Source organism: Pipistrellus kuhlii, unplaced genomic scaffold (genome assembly GCF_014108245.1).
Source record: "Pipistrellus kuhlii isolate mPipKuh1 unplaced genomic scaffold, mPipKuh1.p scaffold_m20_p_2, whole genome shotgun sequence".
In the NCBI taxonomy this organism is placed as follows: Eukaryota; Metazoa; Chordata; class Mammalia; order Chiroptera; family Vespertilionidae; genus Pipistrellus; species Pipistrellus kuhlii.
In genome coordinates, this window is record NW_023425515.1 from 93,320,015 (window position 1) to 93,344,271 (window position 24,257).

At 40.8% G+C, this 24,257-nt stretch overlaps 1 protein-coding gene across 1 annotated transcript in view; it reads left to right on the top strand.

The window, feature by feature from the left end:
* Positions 1-24,257, top strand: part of ANKUB1 (ankyrin repeat and ubiquitin domain containing 1) — a 49,374-nt gene that overhangs the window by 17,442 nt on the left and 7,675 nt on the right. Inside the window, exons 3-5 of the mRNA XM_036444821.2 lie at positions 4,311-4,527; positions 7,782-7,896; positions 13,849-14,787. Of these exons, the coding sequence (XP_036300714.2) occupies positions 4,311-4,527; positions 7,782-7,896; positions 13,849-14,787 (1,271 nt within the window). The remainder of the gene's footprint in view (positions 1-4,310; positions 4,528-7,781; positions 7,897-13,848; positions 14,788-24,257) is intronic.

Sequence of the window (24,257 nt, forward strand, 5' to 3'; positions counted from 1 at the left end):
CTCACACTCTCTCTCTCCCTGCCATCTTGCCGGTCACCATCTTTCTAGTGTCAGATACATTTCTTATCTCCATTTCATTTATCTCTTCTTCTGGAGAATTCTCTTGTTCTTTCATTTCAGGGGTGGTTGTTGTTGTTATTATTATTATTATTATTATTATTATTATTATTTTGTCTCCACATTTTGGCTGCCAGTTTGGGTTTGTGATTATATATTAGGTAGATCTGTTATACCTCTCAATCTCTAGTTATGGACAGTCTCAAATGCTGTTTCTGACTAATTATATCAGGCAAAGACTCAAAGTCTTCAGAGACCCACCTCTGCCTGCAGAGTGATTGGATTCAGTCTTTTTTTTTAAAATACATTTTATTGATTATTCACAGAGAGGAAAGGAAAGGGATAGAGAGCTAGAAACATCAATCAGAGAGATACATTGACCAACTGCCTCCTGCACAACCCTCATCAGGGATGTGCCCTCAATCAATGTACATGCCCTTGACCGGAATCTAACCTGGGACCTTTCAGTCCACAGACAGACGCCCCATCCACTGAGCCAAACTGGTTTCAGAATGGATTCAGTCTTGAGTAGCCCTGAGGCAATTCATCCACACATGTGATGAGAAGTTTTGCAACATGGTGGGGCAATTGCTTATTCGTGGAGACTAATTGTTATTCTCTCTCTCTCTCTCTCTCTCTCTCTCTCTCTCTCTCTCTCTCTCGGCAAGAATACCAGTAAGGTTTTTATTTTTACAACAAAATATTTTTTAATTTAAACATCTGATTTTGGAGCACATTAGTTTTTGATTCACAGATATTAGCTACAAAGTTCAGATTATAATTTTTGGCCAAGTATCTGTTGCAAGCCTGAGATGATTGCTGGTTGAAAGATTGTTAACCAGTCGTTCTCAAGTTTTCTTCATAGATCACTTACTGTGTTTCCCCAAAAATAAGACATCCTCTGAAAATAAGACCTACTTACAGGTTTCCTTCTGAGTGAAATATAATGCATCCCTCCTCTCCCCCCCCCCCCCCGAAAATAAGGCCCCTCCTAGGCTAAACATGAGAGATTTGGTCCACTGATTCTGAAAGAAATGGAGTCACAAGAAATTCACCAGGAAATTCAGGAATTAGATTGTTATGATAATGTTCCAGAAGATGATTGTCATTGAATAGATGAGTAAATTCTTGATACTGTAGGATGCACAGTTTGTCTGATTTGTGTTGAGAACTACCATACTACCTTACCGTATACAGATAATAAATTTCCTTTATTTTCATTTAACAATAAATGTGTACCATATTCTTCTTCATGGAAAAATAAGACATCCCCTGAAAATAAGACCTAGCGCATCTTTGGGAGCAAAAATTAATATAAGACACTGTCTTATTTTCGGGGAAACAGGGTATGTAGCTCATCTTCATAAAACCATGAAAATGTATTCTGAGCTTTCATCAAGTGTCTGTATAAGAAATATCTATACCTCTACTTCTTTTGGAAGATGATGAAAGAAGACTGGGACAGTGGGGATGGAGGTAACTGTTACTGAAAGACAGTATATTGTATGGAAAGAATGAGGGCTGTGGTACTAGAAAGTTGCTAGCTTTGGTAGGGGATGTGGAAGTCTGCTTTTGGTTGTTCATGTGTTATTTTTTTAAAGATATTTGATAGGTTCATATATACCTGGCATTGTGCTTGGTCTGAAGATACAGAAGTGAATAAGACTTATTCTCTGCTCTTAAAAGAGAGATTCACTATTTAATAGGTAGATAGCAGTGTGACTCTATTGTTCCAAATTTTTGCTTTGTACCAAATTTTAGCCTTAGTTTTCTTAATTTAGACATCTCCCCTCCTACTCCTTTCTTTCTTTCTTTCTTTCTTTCTTTCTTTCTTTCTTTCTTTCTTTCTTTCTTTCTTTCTTTCTTTCTTTCTTTCTTTCAATATGTCAAGGAGCGTAAACTGGTTTGGCTCAGTGGATGGAGCGTTGGCCTGTGGACTGAAGGGTCCCAGGTTCGATTCCGGTCAAAGGCATGTACGTTGGTTGCGGGCATGTCCCTGGTAGGGGGTGTGCAAAAGGCAGCTGATCAATGACTCTCTCTCAATGCTTCCAACTCTCTATCCTTCTCTCTTCCTCTATGCAAAAAAAATCAATAAAATATATTTAAAAAATAAAAAATAAATAAATATGTCAGAGAGTTGAGAGAGAACAAAGGGAGATATCAAATAATTGATCTATCTAATAGATCCATTAACTTACACTTTATATTAACAAACTGGATATATTTCTTTACTCAGATCTATTGTCCTATGCTATTCTTTGTCTCTTAATGGACCGCAGAAACTCCACACCATGGGGCAATGTGTTTTTCAATAGGTTGTGTCAGCTTTTTTCCCCCCTGAGTAAATCTGCCTGAATAGTAAAGTTCTGCTGAACAAAGTGTCTTCTACAATGTAAAGGAATGACTCAACACAGGAGACCGGGATGTCTGCCTTCTGAGCTCTAACCCCAGAGCACCCAAACCTAGCTTCTGCTCACAGAGCCCCAGTCCACTCTGCCCTACCTCTGCTGGACCACAAAATGAGTGGCTGCACCTTAAATTTTTGCCCTTGAAGAGGGTACCTGCATTTCCAGCCATCTCTTCCTGGCAGACAGCAACCCTGTTGCTTTTCACAGCCAGATGTTATGTGGGCACCTTTCTCAGTTCTGCTGCTGTGGACTTTGGGGCTCAGCTTGGGGACTAGACCCCGGAGTTATCAGTTTCGAGCCCCCCCCCCACCCCCGCCCACACACAGCAGAGATATTTCTCCAGTACTTCAGCTGCTGTCTGTGGGAGTCCAGCAAGCCCTCTGAATCTCCACTTTCCATCCTTAATTATAGGGTTTTCTCCAGCTAGTCTTCAGTTGAATTAGTCATACTTTTTTTTTTTTTTTTTTTAGTTGTAGTTCCAGTTTTGTTCTGGGAGTGTTCTGTGTGGCATCCACTTACTCTGCCATTACTTTTAATCCTGTTCCAAGTACTTTATACTCAAGAAGCTTAGCTTGCTGGAAAACTAAGCCTCAGTGATTTGAGTTACGAAAATGGACCCTAGATTAAAACATTGCAGCCTAAACTTTCATCAATATTACTCATCAAAGGCTCTTTCAAAGAGATTTTCATATTGATTATGTTATGGCAATGTGTTATGTGGGAGATAACATGGAGAATACATTTAGTGCAATGTGTTATCTGGGAGATAACGTGGAGAATACATTTAGTGCATTATAAGCCTGAAGTAAGGAGAGCCTGTGGAGAAACTAGAGATGAATTTTGATGGGAGAAAGGGGGAGGGAAACAGGAAGGGGTCGAGGAGGCCAGTGGCTGGCTGGGGCCACCTTGAGGAAACTGGAGGCTATTTTCTGCTTCTAGGTTTTGCTCAAGGACTCGCTTGGAGAGGAGGTGGGTTACCAGGGCACACTACATGTCAACTCTGTGCACTCCCATCTGCCAGGCCAGCAACAGGGCACTGAAGAAAACTTGTGATTGACCTAAATCCTCTAAAGAGGAAGTAAAGCCAGTTTCATTTATTTTTTTGTTAGAAAAGTGGAAATGCCAATAAATTTTCCCTCCCTACCACTTTTCCATTTTTCTCATTTCCTGTGATTTTAGTTTTGGTTCTGCTTGACTTAACTGTTGCTAACAGAAGAATTAATACTTTCCCCCAATTTTCATTCCTAACTCTATTTCTGATATTTCCATTCCACTTGCTTTCCTATTAAGATTACAAAGTAAAAGGGACAAAGAAAACTTTTTTCATTCATATTTATTATTTCCTTTTTTAAATAACAAACATAAATGCACATGGTTATTTTTTTAAGGTCAAGTGGTACAGACAATGAAGAGCATAAAATGATAAAGAAAACTCCCATTGCAACCTGAACTCAATTCCACTTCCCAGAGATAACATCAAAGAAAGCACTTTTTAAGTGAAGGTATAGAATCCATAGAATCCATAGCATCTCCAAATTAAAGTGCAGCACGATGGAGGAGTTGTTTTGAAACTAACCTCCTTAAGTTCAGTGTGGATATAAGTGATCAACACTGCAGCTGGGCCTGTAGACTAAGAAGTAAAAGGATTTTAAAAGCCTGCATAGTCTCCTTTACTTTACTCAAAGCAGGAGCAAAGAGCAAGATTCAGACCAGATGTCAGGAGATGTAACTGACCTTTGCTTTCATCCTTAGCTGGAGGCACTTAAATCCACCCTTCAAAATATTTGTCCGTCCCAACCTCCAGATGGTGTTTCTTCCTAAGTTCTCTCTTTTCTCTCCCCATAGGAAGAAGATAAGCCCACTCTCTATGTGTTCAATGCTGTTACCCAAGAGAAAATGTTGATAATGGATAGCATTTCTCTTCTTAATAAAAAAGTATCTGAGCTGAGAACGCTGTTATCTTTGAGATGTGGCTTCCCTGTGAGTGTCTTCTGCCTCTGGACTCCAAGGGGACTGGAGATGTTCGACTGCAACACCCTCAGAGACTATCATACTGACATCGGTACTGCCCTCTATACTTGATACCAGCTATTATACTATTCAGCACTATGGTTCTTTGATATCAGATTCTTAACAAATGGAGGAGTTTTTTCTAAACTAAAACTTCTGTAAGCACTATGTGGTTATAATCTATCAAAACTCCTCTCTGGTATCAAGTTCTGTAGACTAAGACATAAAAAAGGTCTCCCAGTCTTGTCTTGTTCTCTTTTAAATATGTTTGCAGCATATATAAAAGCAAGTTCAAGTAAATATTCTTTTTCCTCTTTTTAACACAGTGGTAGCATATGATACACACTATTCTGAGCCTTGCTTTATGCAATCTCATTTTAAGATGTTGGTTATATTAAACTTTAAACAGAGTGAAGCGACTACTATGCAGGCTGAACTGCCTCAATAGCTGGCATTTATTCTTCACAGCAGATACAACCTCCCTTTTAATCCTGTACTGCTAGCCATACACCAGTAAAACTTCCAGGTTTGTTTAACCACATTGGAAAATGGTTCAAATCTTATAGAGATTCTTGCTTGAAACAAATGGATCTTTGCTGACAATTAGCACATTTTTAAGTGGCACCATACTGTAACATTTGTTGCAATGGAATTTGAGTTCTTTCAACTTATAATAGCTCTTTGTAGACATTTTTGAGTTAAGCAGTTTGCTCTTTATAAATTTGCATTTATTGTTACTTCTATCATATTTCTTATTCTTACTTATTTCTTATTCATACTTATTCTTTTATGGTATTTTTTATTGAAGCTCTCAAAAGTTTAACATCAATGATCATTCCTGTTTTTTTCTTATTTATTATTGCTTTAATTTAGTATAGTGTTTATTTGACTTTTTCAAAATTTACAATTCAATTTACTCTGAATATCAGTAAATAAAGTTTGCTTGCTGAAGTCCATTATTATCCAAAATGGAAACCTGTTTTTTCCAAGTTGACTCTTCACATTTCTAACCAAATTCACTCTTGGGTCAGAGCATGCTTTTTCATATCAACAATTTCTTTCTTTCTTTTTTTTAAATAATTTTTTTATTTTTCAATTGCAGTTGACATAGAATATTATATTAGTTTCAGGTGTACACCCCAGTGATTATACATTATGTAACTTAGTAAGGGATCATCACAATAAATCTAGTATCCATCTGATACCATACATAGTTACTACAATATTATTGACTATATTCTCTATGCTATAATTTGTATCCTCATGACTGTTCTGTTACTATCAATTTGTCCATCCTAATACCTTCACCTTTTTCACCCATCTCCTCAAACCCCGCTCCCAAATGGAAATACCAAAATATTATCTGTATCTAAGAATCTGTTTCTGTTCTGTTTGTTTGTTTTTTAGATTCAATGGTTTATAGATATGCATTTATTAATATTTATTATTCATATTTTTGGTCCTTTTTCTTTCTTCTTCATAAACATTTTATGTATTACTGGTTTGGTGGTGATGAATTCTAGTTTTTTCTTGTCTGGGATGCTCTTTATAGGTTCTTTGATTCTAATGAATAGCTTTGCTGAGTAGACTAACCTTGGTCATAGGTCTTTGCTTTTCATCACTTTGAATATTTCTTTCTTTTTAAATGCTCTTATTGATTTCAGAAAGAATGGCAGGAAGAGGGAGATAGAGATAAAAATATCAAGATAAACATTAGTTGACTTCTTCCTGCACACCATCTACTGGGGATTGAGCCCAAAACCTGGGCATGTGCCTGACTGGAAATTTGAACTAGCAACCTCTTGGTGCATGGGGTAATGCTCAATCCACTGAGCCACACCAGCCAAGCCATTAAATATTTATTGTCAATACTTTCTGGCCTGCAAAATATCTGTTGAGAGATAAGCTGATAGTCTTATGGGAGCCCTTGTCATCACTAACTGCTTTTCTCTTGCTGCTTTTAAGATTCTCTCACTTTAATCTTTGTCATTTTCATTATGAAGTGTCTTGGTGTGGACCTCTTTGGGTTCACCTTGTTTGGGACCCTCTGTATTTCCTGGACTTGTTTAGATCCTTTACCAAGTGAGGAAAGTTTTCCACCATCATTTTTTTCACATAGATTTTAAATTCCTTGTTTTCTCTCTTCTCCTTCTGACACCCTCATGGTGCGAATATTGGTACACTTGAAGCTGTCTCAGAGGCTCCTTTTATTATCCTCAGTGGTTTTTTTAATTCATTTTTCTTTTTGTTATTCTGATTGGGTGTTTTATTTCTTATCTTCCAAATCTCTGACCTGATCCTCTGCTTCATCTACTCCATTGTTGATTCCCTGTAATGTATTCTTCATTTCAGTTAATGTGTTCTTAATTTCTGACTGGTTCTTTTTCATGTTTTCTATTTCCACTTTTCTATTTCTGATGTCTTTGTTGAATTCTCATGAAGTTCATCTACTCTTCCCCCAAGTTCACTGAGCATCCTTATAAACAGTGGGTTTAAAAAAAATGCTTTAATTGATTTCATAGAGGAAGTGAGAAGGAGAGAGAGATAGGAACATCAATGCCAAGAGAGAATCATCGATTGGCTGCTTTCTGCATGCCCACGCTGGGTATTGAGCCTTCAACCTGGAGATGTGCCCTGACCTGTATTAAAAATGTGACCTCCTGGTTCACAGATCAGTGCTCAAACACTGAGCCATGCTGATTGGGATAAACTAGTATTTTGAACTCTGTGTCTAGTAGAATGCTTGTCTTCATTTTGTTTAGTTCTTTTCTGGAGTGTTGTTCTGTTCTTTCATTTAAGCCATGTTTCTTTATCTCCCTGCCCAACGACCAAAGGGAATGTGATGTCACAGCATCAAAAGAAGGTCATCTATTTAGGAGCAATTGATAAATCCTCCAGGAGCAATGAACTTTCATAACACAGAATGGCTCCTGTTTTTTGAAGCACAGAACAAAAAGATCTTTCAGCTCCATCCACAGCCCACTCACAAGCTGAAAGCCCAAGAAGGAGTCCATTTATCCTGCCATATTTTGTTTAGTTTCCTCTTCCAACAAAATAGCTTTAGTTTTACATGGTGAGTTATATATCATCATGGAATCAGTTTTCACAGCACTGTTTTCAGATAACTGTTAAAAATACTTTAGCATCATATGCAATCACAGTGCAGGCCTCAGCTAAGAATAACATCTCTGTCAACTTACTCCAAGGTTACTTTTGCATCTAGTCCTATGCCTCTGTGGGGGAAGTTTTATAGATTGCCAAGCCACATGATGGACTGCACTGTAAACTGCCTCTCTTGATCCACAGGCACAACGCTTCGCTTGGACGTCTGGGATGGATGGAAGGAATTTCTAATGGGTTGTCTCCTCGGACAAAAACTTAAAGTCCAACGCTATTTATCAAATGAAAAACCAGTACTTAAGTACGGAGATAAAGCAAATTAATTTAAGTAATTTTTAAAAGTAACCCTAAATTTGCATAGGACCTTGAGTCTACAATTCATTCACTGGCTGGTGTGCTGCTCCATGCCAGTTCCACTTAGCATGTCTCAACCAGACCCCATTATGGAGATATTTGTAGAATGAGGCAGCAGGGATGCCACCAGGTCTAACAGCCTTTGGGGAAGGATTGCACTTTGGGTACACATTCCTCAGGAAACACTATTTAAATGGGTGACCAGTTTGGTTTGGGTATCAGACTTTCAACATCTCTTTTTAAAGCCTTCACATTCAATTATTCTTTAAAAAATACAACACATTTGCTAATTGATTGGCTGAAATATTGGCTGCCTCCCATGTAATTTTTTAAGCTATATTTAATACAACATTCATACTTTTGTATTACATGAAGTGGAGCTTGTGTGGCCTGGCTGTGGAGGTGGGTAGGCTCAGAAAAGTAAATGTATCTCTGCAGTTTCCCAAATGCTACATTACCCTTTTGTTTTCAATTCAGTGGTATTGTAATATTTTAGAATAGTGCCCCCTCATGGGTGATTTAATTATACTGTACAGAAGCCTACATACCCACCAAGGTCTCTGTGAAGTGACAGATTGGAAAGCCACCATTTGCAATTCTACAAAATATCCAACTATTTTACATTAATTTTTTTCATGCTCTAAATCCAAAGAAATAATTGTGCTACATTGTTACACATAATGCATAATTGTGCTACTTTGTAGCAGACACTCTAGTTATATTTATTACCTAACTTTATACTTAACAATTTTATGAGGTAGATACTATTTTATCTTCTTTTATAGAAGAGGAAATCTATAAAAAAAAAAAAATGTGCCCATTGTCACACAACTAGCAAGGTCATGACTGGTTGTTGGATCCTGACAATTAAAATCTAATGCTCATGTGCTTAACCATCTCCATTTGACTTAATCCTATCTAATAAAAGAGTAATATGCAAATTGACCATCACTCCAAGGCACAAGATAGCTGCCCCCATGTGGTCAAAGATGGCTGCCCCCATGTGGACACAAGGTGGCCACCACAAGATGGCCAGCAGGGGAAGGCAGTTGGGAGGGAACAGGCTGGCAAGGGAAGGCAGTTGGGGGAGACCAGGCTGGTAGGAGAGGGCAGTTCGGGAGTCAAGGCCTACAGAGGAGGGCAGTTGGGAGAGACCAGCTCAGCAGGGGAGGGCAGTTGGGGGGGAACCAGGCCTGTAGTGGAGGATAGTTACAGGAGATTCAGGCCTGCAGGAGAGGACAATGGAGGGGGGGCACCAGGATAGCAGGGGAAGGCAGTTGGGGGGGGCAGGACAGCAGGGGAGGGCAGTTGTGGGTGATCAGGCCAGCAGGGTGGGCAATTAGGGGTGACTGGGCCAGCAGAGGAGGGCAGTTTTTTGGGGGGCAAGCCTGCAAGGGAGGAATGTTGGGGGGACCCAAGTCTTCAGGGGAGGGCAGTTGTGGGGGACCAGGCCTGCAGGAGAGGCAGTTAGGTGTGACCAGACTGGTAGGGGAGGGCAGTTAGGGGCAATCGGGCCGGCCAGGGAGCAGTTAGGCATCAATCAGGCTGGCAGGGAGTGGTTAGAAGTGATCAGGCTGGCAAGCAGAAGAGGTTAGGAAATCAGGCAGAAGCAGGTGAGCGGTTGAGAGCCAGCAGTCCTGGATTGTGAGAGGGATGTCTGACTGGTGGTCAGACATTCCTCAAGGGGTCCCAGATTGAAGAAGGTGCAAGCTGGGCTGAGGGACACCACCTCCTCCCTCGTGCACAAATTTTGTGTACTGGGCCTCTAGTATTTAAATAAAATGTAAGAGTTTAGTGACTATACATTATAACATTGAAAAGCTCCTTTTATTCCCCTACCCAATTACCAAATATCTATTGAGCATTTGCTATGTATTGGTATAATGCAAGATCCTATGAATCTAGCAATTAACAAGACATGGTCCATGCTCTCAGCAAGCTTACAGTCCAGTAAGGGAAAGAATACCAGGAACCAATTCCTGAAGAAGCAGAACTGCAAAATGTTTAAGATTACCAACTGCAGTGCCCATCTGCTAGGTTCAAAGCCCCACTCCCTCAGTGTTCAGGTGTACAAACTTGGGCAAATTATTCCATCATCCTGTACCTCAGTGTCCTCTTGTATAACATGGGAATGATAATAATATCTATTTCTTAGAACTGTTGTAGAGATTAAGGAATTAGAGAGCTCTCTGGAAGAAGGCAAGTAGGATACAAAGGTTAAATACTGTTATCAGTCAATGTGAAAAGTGTTATGACATGAGGACCATACAAGATGATATGGGAATGTATAAAATGATGAATTAACAGACTCAGGGGATCATCTTGAGAAAAGAATTGAAATTGAGGCCTGAAGAGTTGGTACTCAGATAAGTGGTAGGGAGGAAAAAAAAAAAGGGAAAGAAAAGAAAATAAAAGAAAAGGAAAAAAAAAAAACCATGTTCAAAGCAGATGGACCCACATGTACAAAGATTAGGGCAAGAGAATAAGATGTTCAAGGTTCTGAAAGAAGTTTCACATGATAGGTCAGAGTGAGAGGGAGCTAATGGCCAGAGGCTCAAAAGCTATGAAGAGGCCACTTCACTTAGGACCCACAAAAATGTAAAGGAAGTGTTCTGAAGGCAGAGAAAGGCACGTTAGAAGGATGGATGGCTTCAGTGTGAGGAATAGAGGAAGGCAGGAAGGCAGGGAGTCAGTCAAGAGATTATTATTGTTGCCGAAACCAGTTTGGCTCAGTGGATAGAGCATCGGCCTGCAGACTGAAAGGTCCCAGGTTCGATTCCAGTCAAGGGCATGTACCTTGGTTGTGGGCACATTCCCAGTGGGGGGGGTGCAAGAGTCAGCTGATCGATGTTTCTCTCTCATCGATGTTTTCTAACTCTCTATCTCTCTCCTTTCCTCTCTGTAAAAAAAATCAATAAAATATATTTTTTTAAAAGAGAGAGAGATTATTATTGTTTAGGACTAAGAGGAAAGACTATAAAAATATACATTTAGGAGGCAGGATCAATAAACCTTGATAATAAGAGTGCTTCCAGTTCCCACAATGTGGGTGATAAAGATGAAAACAGAGGTCAGTTAGTCCATCCAGGAGAGGCTTTGCTCCCAAATCAAGAAAAATGAGATGCTGATGTGCATTAATGAATTTCAAAAAAAAATTGATGTGTGAACTAAAGTGCCAGTGCATTAACATGTGCTGTGCCAGCACAGACAAGGGTTTGGTAAGCCTGAGGAGAGTGGTGGTGAAGGATTGAAGAAAAGACAAAGAAAATAAGCTGGGTCTAGGTGGATTTCCTGTGCTTGACTAAGGCCACAGAGAAAGATCCAGAAGGCAAGCTGAGCCTTTATTTTATAGCCAGAGGTAAAGAAGGTAGTGGTCACCATAGTTACAATGTTCTTGTGAGTTTCACTTGTTTTGGCAGCACTTGCTGCACCTCCCACAGCCCATTAGCTACCCAGATAGGATGTAGGGAGTGTCATAAGGTCAAGCTTAATTATACTAAAATGGCTGTGCCCTGTAAGCTGGGACTTGTTTGTGGCTCTGCCACAGGTCAATCTGAGGCTTAACCCTATATCCACTCCCTACATTAACCTATAACTCTAATTAGTTATAATCTAACTTCCAGAGGCTTCTAGAGACTCATATGTGCTGGGAAAGCCACTTACCTCATACAAGAAAATTACATGGAAGTCACATATCACATCCAAAGGAAGTCACATGTGAGGAGCATGCAATCAGACATTGCAGAATTAGTTACACATCATGTATTTTGGATGGTATCAGGCTAGCTTGTCTCCATCTCTACAATGGGGTCAGATAGCCTTGCCCAAATGTATTCTGGACAATACCTCGTGGGACCCTTTCTTGGTTTTCCTCCCTAATTCTTCTTTCACTGAACAGCTTCCCCCCATCTTTTAACTTATGCCTTATAGAGTGTTGGAAGGATAGTAAAAAGGCCAGTGTAGCTCCAGTTCAGTGAAGTAGAAGGGGACTGGTACAAAGTAGGGTAGGAAAAAGGAGCAGGGACCACATGATGAAGGGCCTTAGGTGAGGAGTTAGAACTTTAATTGTTAGAACAGAGGACAACCACCAATCCTACCTAATAAAAGAGTAATATGCAAATAACCATCACTTTGCTACATCCACAAACCACGCTCACCAGCCAATCAGAAGCAAATATGCAAATAAACCCAACCAAGATGGCTATGGCCACAGTGAGCAGGAGAGAGGCTTGGGTTTCCCTGGCAAGGGAGGAAGCCAAGATTTCCACCTGCCCTGGCCACCCAGGCCTCCACTTAAGGCTACAAAATTTCATTATAGAAGATACATAAGTCCCATCAGAAATGGCTGCCTCCACAGAGCAAGCAGAAGGCTTGGCTCCACTCCAGGCTACAAAAATTCAATAGTAGAAGATAAATAAACCCCAGATACCAGGGCCTCGGCTGGTATGTAACTGCCAGGGGGCATGGCTGGCCTGCGAACCATCACAGGCCCCTCGCCCAGGCCAACCTCGCCCCAAGGGAACCCCCACCCTGATATAGGACAGCCTTCAGGACAAACCAGCTGACCTCCACCCATGAACCAGGCCTCTATACTAACTTATAAAAGAGTAATATGCAGATTGACCATCACTCCAATACACAAGATGGCTGCCCCCATGTGGTCAAAGATCCTGCCCCCATGTGGACACAAGATGGCCAGCAGGGGAGGACAGTTGGGAGGGACCAGGCCTGCAAGGGAGGGCAGTTGTGGGTGATTAGGCCAGCAAAGGAGGCAGTTGGGAGGAAGCAGGCCTGTAAGGGAGGGCAGTTGGGGGTGATCAAGCCTGCAGGGGATGGTAGTTAGAGTGACCAAGCCGGCAGGGGAGGGAAGTTGGGGGTGACCAGACCTGCAGGGGAGGGCAGTTAGGGGCAAATAGGCTGGCAGGGGAGCAGTTAGGCATTAATCAGGTTGGCAGGAGAGTGGATAGGGGGTGATCAGGCTGGCAGGCAGAATCGGTTAGGGCCAATCAGAAAGGCAAGCAGGTGAACAGTTGGGAGCCAACAGCCCTGGATTGTGAGAGGGATGTCCAACTGCCTGTTTATACGGGGTCCCAGATTGAAGAGGGTGCAGGCTGGTCTCAGGGACACCCTCCCCCACCCCCTATGAATGAATTTCATGCACCAGGCCTCTAGTCTATAATAATAAAAGCATAATATGCTAATTCAACAGGACATCCTTTCAGACAAAGCCAGGGCTACAAGGGAAGCCTGGGTCCTGGGTGCCAGACGGAAGCTGTGTTGGCAGCTGGGGGAAGGAAGGCCTATCTTGCACAAATTTCATGCATCGGGCCTCTATTTAAGGAATAAAAAGTTAATTGAGAACAGTGTGAGGCAATGCCTGGAGAGGGATAAATGGAAGTGGGAGAGGAGATGATGGCATTGGGCATGGTGTTGGTAGGGCCCACCTAGTGGTGATCAGATAGCAGTAGTGTCTCAGAAGCCAAAAAAGTAAAGAATGATAGAAAAGAGAGAATAAGCACACACAACTTTCAAATTTCTAAAATGTGTTGAATTTCTTTGGCTACTTTCCCAATTGATATGAAACTTTGTGTTCTTCCTGAGCATTTAATTTTCACAAAAAGAAAGCTTCTCCAAGGAAAGTGGTTTGAACTATGTACATGTGCATAGTAGGATGATGTGTATAAGCAGAAACTACAGTTTAACTTGTATGTTACTGTATACCTTTTCTGAAAATTGTTTGCATAGAACAATTAGAATTGTTTTCGTAGAACAATTAGAAATGTTTTCGTAGAACAATTAGAATGTTAACTAGAATGTTTCATGGGTATTTAGTGTAACTACATCTGTCTGTTTGCTGACTTACTAAACTCCCCCACTCCTACTTGTTCCACTCATTCAGGTATCAGAGAAGGGTGGCCCTGTACATTGCCGCCTTTTATGGCTACATTGAGCTCACTGAATGGGCCCTGAAGCAGGGTGTGTGGCCTAATGAGGCAGTTGGCGTCCACCCCTACCGAGCATGGTGCCACGAAGCTCTGCATGCAGATGTCTCTAAATGTCCCATTCATGCAGCTGCAGAAGCGGGCCAGCTGTTGATTCTGAAGGCCTTTGTCAACTACAGTGTGCTGTGCCTGGAATGCAAAACTGCAGCGGGTCAAATTCCCCTGACCATCGCATCCAAACACAAGCATAAAGACTGCGTATTATATTTATTTAGTAAAATGTGGTCCACAGTTTCTTTTCTGAAGATTTCAGTCCCCATGAGGATCTATATTAAAATAAAACAGTGGGTCCTCAGAGCTCAGAGTCACAATCTTTACAAAAACCAGCTTTGTGGAGCAAGGGTTTTTGGGGCAAAAATTGGAGACCCTGTGATGGTGGATGGTTTCACCAAACCAAAGATGACCTCCAAGAGCTGGCACAAAGCTGGGAACAAGGACTCACAGAACACTATGTGCAAGCTACCACCTCTCAGGAAACAAATTACGAGCAGGAAACGCATCAATCCTTTGGCAATTTCACAGCAGGACACAAGAGAACAAACCCTCAAATGTCCTCAGCTGGTAGATACAAATACATTTCCTGAATTACAAAGACATCGACAACAAAATCGGAAAAATATGATTGCCACAGTTAGGAAAAAAGAAAAGCTCACAAAAAATACTTATCTCCCCCCAATTTCCCTTCTTCCCGTTTCAAGTGTGGGCTATTCACACCCTTCTTTTCATTATGAAACATCCCGTACAGACTTTATACTCAGATCCTCCTTCAAATCTTTCTCTGAGCACAGTGGGAGAACTCTAAGGGAAAACGCCATCTACTGCTTAGCTGTGGCCAGGTAATGTTTCCTCTTTAAAAATACAAAGGAAAACTTTTAATAGGGTAGGACTAGGGGCAGGAATTGGTCTATGAAGTCTTGTCATGCCATAGAGTTTATGCAGGATGTTCCAATGCACTTGGCTTCAGGGACCTCACCTTAGCCTCATGTCTAGGACAAAATGAACTTATTTTATTGGCCAGTCTAACCTGTGTAGTGCTTTACTCAATAAGCTTTCAGGAAGAAAAAAGACACAGTTAAAAGAGTTGCTTCAGCCGAAACCGGTTTGGCTCGGTAGGTAGAGCATCAGCCTGCGGACTGAAGGGCCTGGGTTTGATTCCGGTCAAGGGCATGTACCTTGGTTGCGGGCACATCCCCAGTAGGGGTTGTGCAAGAGGCAGCTGATTGATGTCTCTCTCTCATCGATGTTTCTAACTCTCTATCCCTCTCTCTTCCTCTCTGTAAAAAAAAAATCAATAAAATATATTAAAAAAAAAAAAAAAAAAAAAAAAAAAGAGTTGCTTCAGCCTGGTCAGTGTGGTTCAGTAGTTGAGCCTTGACCTATGAACCAGAAAATCACTGGTCAGAGCACATGCCTGGGTCACAAGGGTATGTGTGGAAGGCAACTGATCAATGTTTCTCTCTCACTCTCCCCAGTCCTCTCTCTAAAATCAATTTTAAAAACTAATAAGAAATGTTCATTAGAATTAAATGGAGAAGAGGAAACTAAAATGTGGGAGGGAGACATCAAAAGTGTATTGGAAGATTGGCTGGTAATGATGAAAGTGAAAGGAAAAAAAAGAAACTATTTAATGACCAACCAAACCACAAAGACTTCAGTTGGCTTACTGGGCAACTGAAGGTGCGGGGATATCTATATTGGAAAGGGTGATAGAATTAGCATTAATGTTTAAGGTAAGTTTTTAAAAGTTATGCATTATTATATTTAAAGACATAACTAAGTGGAGTTGAATGGATTTTTCAGGCATATTCATTTTATAAGATAAAATTTTTATATAATGTTATCAGGTTTCACAGAAAACATAACTCTGACCAAGTCTCAAGTCCCATTTATTAGTTACTAAGGGCTCAGAGCAAGGAACAGTGGGGCTTGAAGCTGTGGTGGGCACAGGGGCTCCTCCTGCCATAGTTCCCGGTCCCCTGTCTGCCAGCAGTCCCAATGCCAGCTGCTCCCATGCACTGACGTGGGCACCGGCCCCACTCGTACCTGCTGATGGCACGGAGTGATTTGAGACCAGTGCTAGCAGCGGGTTCAAGCTGTGGCCGCTGTCCCAATTGCCCCTCAGGAGCAGAGGGAGGTGGAGAAGCCCCCAGGGGCGATCAGTGCTGGCATCCTCAGCTGGCACCGCTGATGGCACCGAGTGATCAGAACTGGCACTGGGCACCGGCAGTGGATGCAAGTAGCGGCTTCATCAACAGCAGCAGGCGTGAGTGCTGTGTGGGACTGCGGCACATGGGAGCAAAGAATTTTCAGTAACCATCAGAGGATTGCAGCAACCAGTGCTCCGCCTTGGTCTGGTGAGCCCCTGCTCACCTGCTCCACCATCCCACCACAGCCAATGCTGCCATGTTCCACACTCTGCCGCCTGCTACTGACACCCGCCATGTCCCATGCAAGCCCCTTGGTGGTGAGCACACATCATAGTTACCGGTTGTTCGGATGTTCTGCAGTTTGGTTTATTTGCATATTAGGGTGATAGATAGATGATAGATAGATAGATAGATAGATAGATAGATAGATAGATAGATAGACGATAGCTAGATGAGATGTTATTGGGTGCCAGTACTATAGCAGAAATACAGATTTGTGACTGTTGTTTTTTTTTCCTTACCGAATTTATGAGAAGGAAAGAAAAAACAAGGCTAAATTGTTTTAGTTGCCCTTCTGTATTGTTTTTTTATTTCAGCTCTATTTTATTTAATGAAGTTATTGCCACCTAGTGGTGAGAGTGATCTGGATTATAACACAGGCACAACTCAGAACAATGAAGTTGATAGTACAGTAAAAAAAGAAACTGCTTAATATCTTCAATCCTTGTAATTTGCAAGTTGTCTCTGACTAGAATATAGGAAAGAGATCATCTAAAAGTCTAGAAAAAGACTAGCAAATTATTAATTTAAAAAATTATATAGCCCATCTTAAAATCAGGCTATCAACATAAGAAAGGAAATACTTGTTAGTTTTATCAACAGATGCAGCTAAAAATGAGTTAATTGTTCAAGTATCCAATAAGTGATTACTATGGCCCAATGCAATGTTATGCAGGATAGGAATGTGCAAACACATCTGTGTTTAAGATAGGCTTTGGGGGGAAGAAAGGCTGCTCTATCACTTGTACCCCCACCCCCCAGCCCTGATTTGTTTTTATTCATAGTGCTATGACAGTCTGATATTTTAAAATTTGTATTGAATTTATTGTTGGTGACATTGGTTAACAAAATGATATAGGTTTCAGAGGTACAATTCTATAATACAGCATCTGTATTTTGTGTACACCATCCCAAGCCAAATCTCTTTACATTACACTTTATCCCCCATTTACCATCTTCTGCCTCACCTCCCTCCCTTCTGATAATTTCCTGTGTCTATCCTTCACCTTTTTCACACAGCCCCCCAAATCCCTCCTTTCTGACAGCTGATGGTCTATTCTCTGTATCTATGAGTCTGTTTCTATTTTGTTTGTTCATTTGATTCCATATAAGTGAATCATATGGTAATATAGATCGATTCTATAGATTGCTTCAAGTAGTATAGATTGATTCTATAGATTGTTTTGGGTAGTATGTACATATTAATGATGTCAATTTTTCCTATCCATGAACACGGTGCATGCTTCCACTTATTTGTATCTTCTTCAATTTCTTTCTTCAGTGACTTATAAGTTTCCAACTACAAAATTTTTACCTCCTTGGTTAAATTTATTCCTTAGTATTCTTTTATGCAATTGTAAATGGGATTGTTTTCTTAGTTTCCCTTTCTGATAGATCATCATTGGTGCATAAAAATGCAACTGATTTCCAGATACTTATTTTATAAACCTCATTGAATTCCTTGATCAATTCTAGTAGATTTTTGGTAGCCTCTTTAGGACTCTCTATATGCAATGTCATGTCATCTGCAAATAATAAGTTTTACTTCCTCCTTTCCAATATGGATTCCTTTTATTTCTTCTTCTCATCTGATTAGTGTTGCTGGGACTGCCAGTACTATCCTATATAATAAAAGAGAAACATGTAAATTGACTGTACCTCCATGTCGGCCACCAGCCAATCAGGAGTGAGTATGCAAATTAACCCAACAAAGATGGCGGATTAATTTGCATACACAGGTGCCAAACAGAGAGCAGAGAGGTAGAGCCAGCAGAGAGTGGAGTGGCTTGTGGAACTTGGCTCCCCATGTCACCAGATGGAGAGCACAGAGGGAGAGCTGGTGGCTTGGAGGACTTAGCAGAGTGGGAGGCAGTGAGATGGAGACAGAGCAGGAAGGGAAAATCAAGAGTGCGGGGAGCACCAGGAATGCTGGGAATCATAGTTCTGGTGGCAGACCGATCTCCTAGGTCAGCAAACTCATTAGTCAACAGAGTCAAATATCAACAGTACAATAATTGAAATTTCTTTTGAGAGCCAATTTTTTAAAACTTAGACTTCTTCTAATGCCACTTCTTCAAAATAGACTCGCCCAGGCCGTGGTATTTTGTGGAAGAGCCACACTCAAGGGGCCAAAGAGCCACATGTGGCTCCAAGCTGCAGTTTGCTGACCACAGTCCTAGACACTAGAGCGAAGTGAGCCTGGAGCAAGTTACTGTTGCAGTGGGGATGGAGGGAAAGCACAGGTGAGAGACATAAGTAAAATGAGAGCACCTAGGAAAAATTAAAGGGAAGACATCCTAAAACTTCCAGGAAATCTCCACCGATGAAGCAAAGGGGGAAAAAAAGACCTCTATTATTCTGTGAGGAACAAACCAAACTGGGTTGGGGTCTCAGACAATTTGCTCATATGATTACAAAGACAGACAGAAACTCCTGGATTGGAGAGGGCTCCCCTGAGAGCTCCAAGATTGGAGAGGGTGCAGGTCGGGCTGAGGGACACCATCACCCCCCCCTCCCGGCCATGTACAAATCTTTGTGAACTGGGCCTCTAGTGTTGTATAAGAGTAGTAAAAGCAGACATTCCTGTCTTGTTCCTGTTCTTATAGGAATGGTTTTAGGTTTTGCCCATTGAGTATGACACTGACTATGGATTTGTTATATATAGCCTTCATTATGTTGAGATATGATCCCTCTATTCCCACTTTACTGAGAGTTTTTATTATAAACTAGAGGCCCCGTGCACAAAATTCAAGCACAGGGGATCCCCTCAGCCCAGCCCGCACACTCTCCAATCTGGGACCTCTTAGGGGATGTCCAACTGCCAATCTAGACCATCAGTCAGAGATTTCTCTCACAATTTTCTGGACTGCCTCATAATTGTTCACCTGCCTGCCTGGTTGCCCCTAACTGCCCCCTGCTTCTGGCCAGGTTACCCCCAACTGCCCCCTCCCTGCTGGCCTTGTCAGCCTGGCCACCTCCAACTATCTCCCTCTACCGGCCTGGTCACCCTCAACTGTCCCCCTGCTGGTCTGGAAGCCCCCAACTGTACTTCCCCTGCCAGCCTGGTCACTCCAACTTCCCCCTACCCTCCTACCTGGTCACATCATACTGCCCCCCATGCAAGCCTTGTCACCCCCAACAGCCTCCCTGCTGGCCTAGTAGCCCCTCACAGTCCCCCTGCCAGCCTGGTCATTCCACACAGCCTGCTTATTCAGTCCTTTGGTGGACCCTCACTAACCCCTCTGCTGACCTGCTTGCCCCATGCAGCCTGCTTGTTCAGTCATTTGGTTATCCCTCAGGCTGTCCCTGTGGCTAAGAAGCCAATATCTGAGGCTTGTCGGAGCCTCTGGCCTGCCCAGGGTGGCTGGGGGGCTGAGGGAACTGGGGAACTCCAGAGGCAGGTGCGTGGAGCAGCTAGGCCTGCCTGGGGGCGGGCCCGCTCATACCGTGAGCCTACCCCCGGTGGGGCTGAGGGGACTGGGTAGCACCATCTTGTGGCTATGGGTGCTGCCTTCTTTGAGGGTGTGGCAGTCAATTAGCATATTTCCTCTTTTTTGGCTGTGGACACTGCCATCTTTTGTGAGGGAGTGATGGTCAATTAGCATATTTCATCTTTATTAGATATGATGGGTGCTCAATTTTATCAAATGCTTTTCTTTGCATCTATTGATATTATCATATGATTTTTATCCTTCATTTTGTTTCTCTGGTGTATCACATTTATTGAGTTGCAGATATTATAGCAACCTTGCATCCCTGAAATAAATCCCATTGGATCATGTTATGTTATATTTTTAGTATATTGTTGGATCTGATTGCTAATATTTGGTTGATGATTTTAGCATCTATGTTCATCAGGGATATAGGGCTATATTTTCTTTCTTTGTATTGTCTTTATGTGGTATTGGAATTATTATAGAATAATGCCCGCCTCGTAAAATGAGCTTTGGAATCTTCCTCCTCTTGAATTATTTTAAATAGTTTTATAAGGTGTTAATTCTTCTTCAAATATTTGGGGGAAAAAATTACCTTTGAAGCTTTCTGGTACAGGACTTTTGTTTTTTGGGAGTGTTGTCACTACTGCTTCATTTTCATTAGTTGCAATCAGTCTATTCATATTTTCTGATTCTTCCTGATTCAGTTTTAATAGATTATATGCTTCTAGGAATTTATCCGTTTAGTCCAGATTGTCCAATTTGTTGGCATATAGTTGTTCCTAATGTTTTCTCACAATCTTTTGTATTTCTTTGGTGCCATTTCTTATTTCTCTTTCATTTCTGATTTTATTTATTTGGATCCTCTCAATTTTTTCTTGATGAGTCTGGCTTAAGATTTGCCAATCTTATCTTTTTAAGAACCAGATCTTGGTTTCATTAATCTTTTGTAGTTTCTTTTAGTCTTTATTTTATTTATTTCCACTCTGATCATTATTATTTTTTCTTTTTGTTCACTTTGTGCTTTGTCTTTTGTTCTTTTTCTAGTTCTTTTCAGTATAAAGTTAGCTTACTTGAAATGTTTTGTTTATTTGTTTCTTGAGTTAGGCCTGCTATGTTATAAATGCCCCTCTGGGTTGTACAGATTTCGGATCACTGAGTTCTCATTTTCATTTGTTTTAGGGTATCTTTTGATTTCTACCTTGATCTCATTGTTACCCATTCATTATTTAGTAATGTGTTATTTAGCCTTCTTTTTTGTGTGTGTTTTTCTATTTTGTTCTTATGATTAATTTCTAGTTTCATACCATTAGGGTTAGAGAAAATGCCTGATATGATTTCAATCTTATCAAATTTATTTTATTACTTTTTATTTTTATTTTATTTTGTATCACCTTTTATGCATATATGTTTATCAGAGTTAGATCCTCTTCTTATATTGATCTCTTTAGTATTATGATGGGGCCTTCCTTATCTCTTGTTATGGCCTTTACTTTAAGGTCTATTTTTTCAGATATAAGTATTGCTACCCCAGTTTTTGTTTTTTTTTCCCCATTTGCCTGAAAGATATTTTTCCATCCCTTCACTTTCAGTCTGTGTGAATACCTTGTTGTGAGGTGGAACTTTTGTAGACAGCATATGTTAATATATGGGTCATTTTTTTTTTTTATTTTTTTTTTTACCCATTCAGCCACTGGATGTCTTTTGATTGGAGCATTTAGTCAATTTCTGTTTAAAGTTATTATTGAAAGGTACTTGTTGGTAATCATTTTTATTTTTTGTGCCTGTGTTCTTTCTTACCTTTTTGTTTCTTCTTTTTACACCAGTCCCTTTATCATTTCTTACATTGATGGCTTGATAGTGATAAACTGCCTTAGCCTTTTTAAATGTCTTTTATTTAAGGTTCTTTATTCACAAATTTGAAGTAATGTGTAATGGCTCTTCCAAAACTGATTGTTTCCAATGTTATTATTCATATAAACTACATAGGATGAACCAAAAATTCCTATACTGTCATTTTCCAGACTGAAGCAAAGAAATTCTAGGTCTTATAGAGTAAAGCCAAAATGCAGCATTTGATAAAAAAAAAAAAGTGGGACTTAACACTTAATCTTCACTTTAGGAAAATAACTGTTGATATTGATCAAGTGACAGTCATCATTTAAAAGCCTGAGCAAACTACTAAGGATCGATCATCAGAACAGAACTTTATCTGCAAAAAGAATTCACCTGGCTTCCAACTGTAGGCTAAAGTTTAGCCTTTTTTTTTTTTTTTTTTTTTTTTTTTGCGTGTGCAGCCTCTTATTTCCCCTTCAAATTTGAATGATAGCCCTGACCAGAATCAAACTGTGATCTCCCGGTTCATAGGTTGACACTCAATGACTGAGCCATGCTAGCTGGACTTATTGTTCATGTTTTAATCTTTTTTTCTTTTACTTCTTATTCTTCTTAAAGAAGACCTTTATTTCATATAATACTGGTTTGGTGGTGATGAACTCCTTTAGTTTTTCTTATTTGTGAAGTTTTTCTTATCTAACCTTCAATTATAAATAATAGCATTGCTGGGTAATCTTGGTTATAGTTCCTTGCTTTTCATCACTTTAAATATTTATTGCCACTCCCTTCTGGCCTGCAAGATTTCTGTTGATAAATCAGCTTACCATTGTATGGGTGCTCCCTTGTAGATAACTAACTGCTTTTCTCTTGCTTTTCAGATTCTCTATTTGTCTTTAACCTTTGGCATTTTAATTATGTTATGTCTTTGTGTGAGCCTCTTTGGGGTTCCTGTTGTTTCATACTCTCTGTTCTTCCTGTACTCTTAAGTCTATTTCTTTCACCAGGTAGGGGAAGTTTTCTGTCATTATTTCTTCAAATAGGTTTTCAATTTTTTGCTCCCTCTATTCTCCTTTTGGCACTCCTATAATGTGAATATTGGTATACTTATAGATGTCCCAGAGACTCCTTATACTCTTCATATTCTGGGATTCTTTGATCTTTTTGCTCTACTTCCTCATATTTCAAATCACTTATTTGATTCTCAATGTCCTCTATTCTACAATTGAATCCCTGTAAGCTATTCTTTTTTAAATGTATTTTTATTGATTTCAGAGAGGAAGGGAGAGGGAGAGAGTTCTCATCAACATCAATGATGAGAGAGAACAATTGATTGGCTGCCTCCTGGACACCTCTACTGTGGATCGAGAATGCAACCTGAGAATGTGCCCTTGACTGGAATCAAACCCAGGACCTTCAGTTCATGCTCTATTTACTGAGCCAAACCAGCTAGGGCTACAAATTATTCTTCATTTCAGCTAGTGTATGCTTCAATTCTGACTGGTCTTTTTTTTTTTTTATGTCATTGATGTTCTCTCTAAGTTTCTTGAAGATCTCATTAAATTTATTGAGAGTCCTTACAACCATTGTTTTGAACTCTGAATCTGATAGTTTGTTTGCTTCTATTTCATTTAGTTCTTTATTTGCAGATTTCTTCTGTTCTTTCATTTGTGACATGTTTAATTGTCTCTGCATTTTGGCTGTTTCCCTGTGTTTGTTTCTATGTATTAGTTAGAGTTTATATGTTTTCTAGAATTGGTAGAGTGGCCTCGTGTATTAGGTGTCATGTAGGGCTCAGAGGCAGCCTCGCCAGTCACCTGACCTGGGCATTCTAAGTGTGTCCTTGTGTGGGCTGTGTGCACTGTCCTGTTGTAGTTGAGCCTTGCTTGCTGTTGGCATCACTGGATTGACCCCAGGCTAATGATTGGTTGCATGGACCAGTTGCAACTAGAGTGGAAGAGCTGCTGTGTAGGAAATGCCCCTACGGAGCAGGACGTGCTTAAGTGGGGCCTTAGTGGTGCTCACTGAGTCTGTCCCGTAATTGTGTCACTCATAGATGTAGTAATGTTATGATCCTGTATGGTCTAAAACTTACCACCAGGTGTACTGGTTCTGGGGCCTCCCAGGAAGTAGAAAGTCAGCTACTGCCTATGTTCTGGGGCCGCCTAGCACAAACTATAGAGTGATCTGCAGATGTCTGCTACTTGTTTGGGGAATGGAGGTGCCCAGGAAAGGCCAAGCTATGAGTCTTGGCAAGCTGCTGCCAGTGTTGGGCCTGGAGATTCTTATTGAAAGGTATGGGCATGCTGAGGTAGCTGTTGCTTGTTTGAGGGATTTTAGAAAAGTTTGAAACCTGAGCTAGGACAAGCTGTTTATATGGAATGACCACCTCAAACAGCTTGGGTGGGGCTGAAAATTGGGTGGCATCTCAGGGAATCACCAGGACAGGTTGAACAGTATGATCCAGGTTGATGGAAATTCATATATGGCACCTGCCAGAATATTCTTTGGCAGGGGAAGTCTCAACATAGGAACAATGACCTCTGCCAGCACTTTTGTCTGGGAAAAAGCTGCCTGCCAGTTCTTACCCTGATGCCTGACAATTTAGCTCTT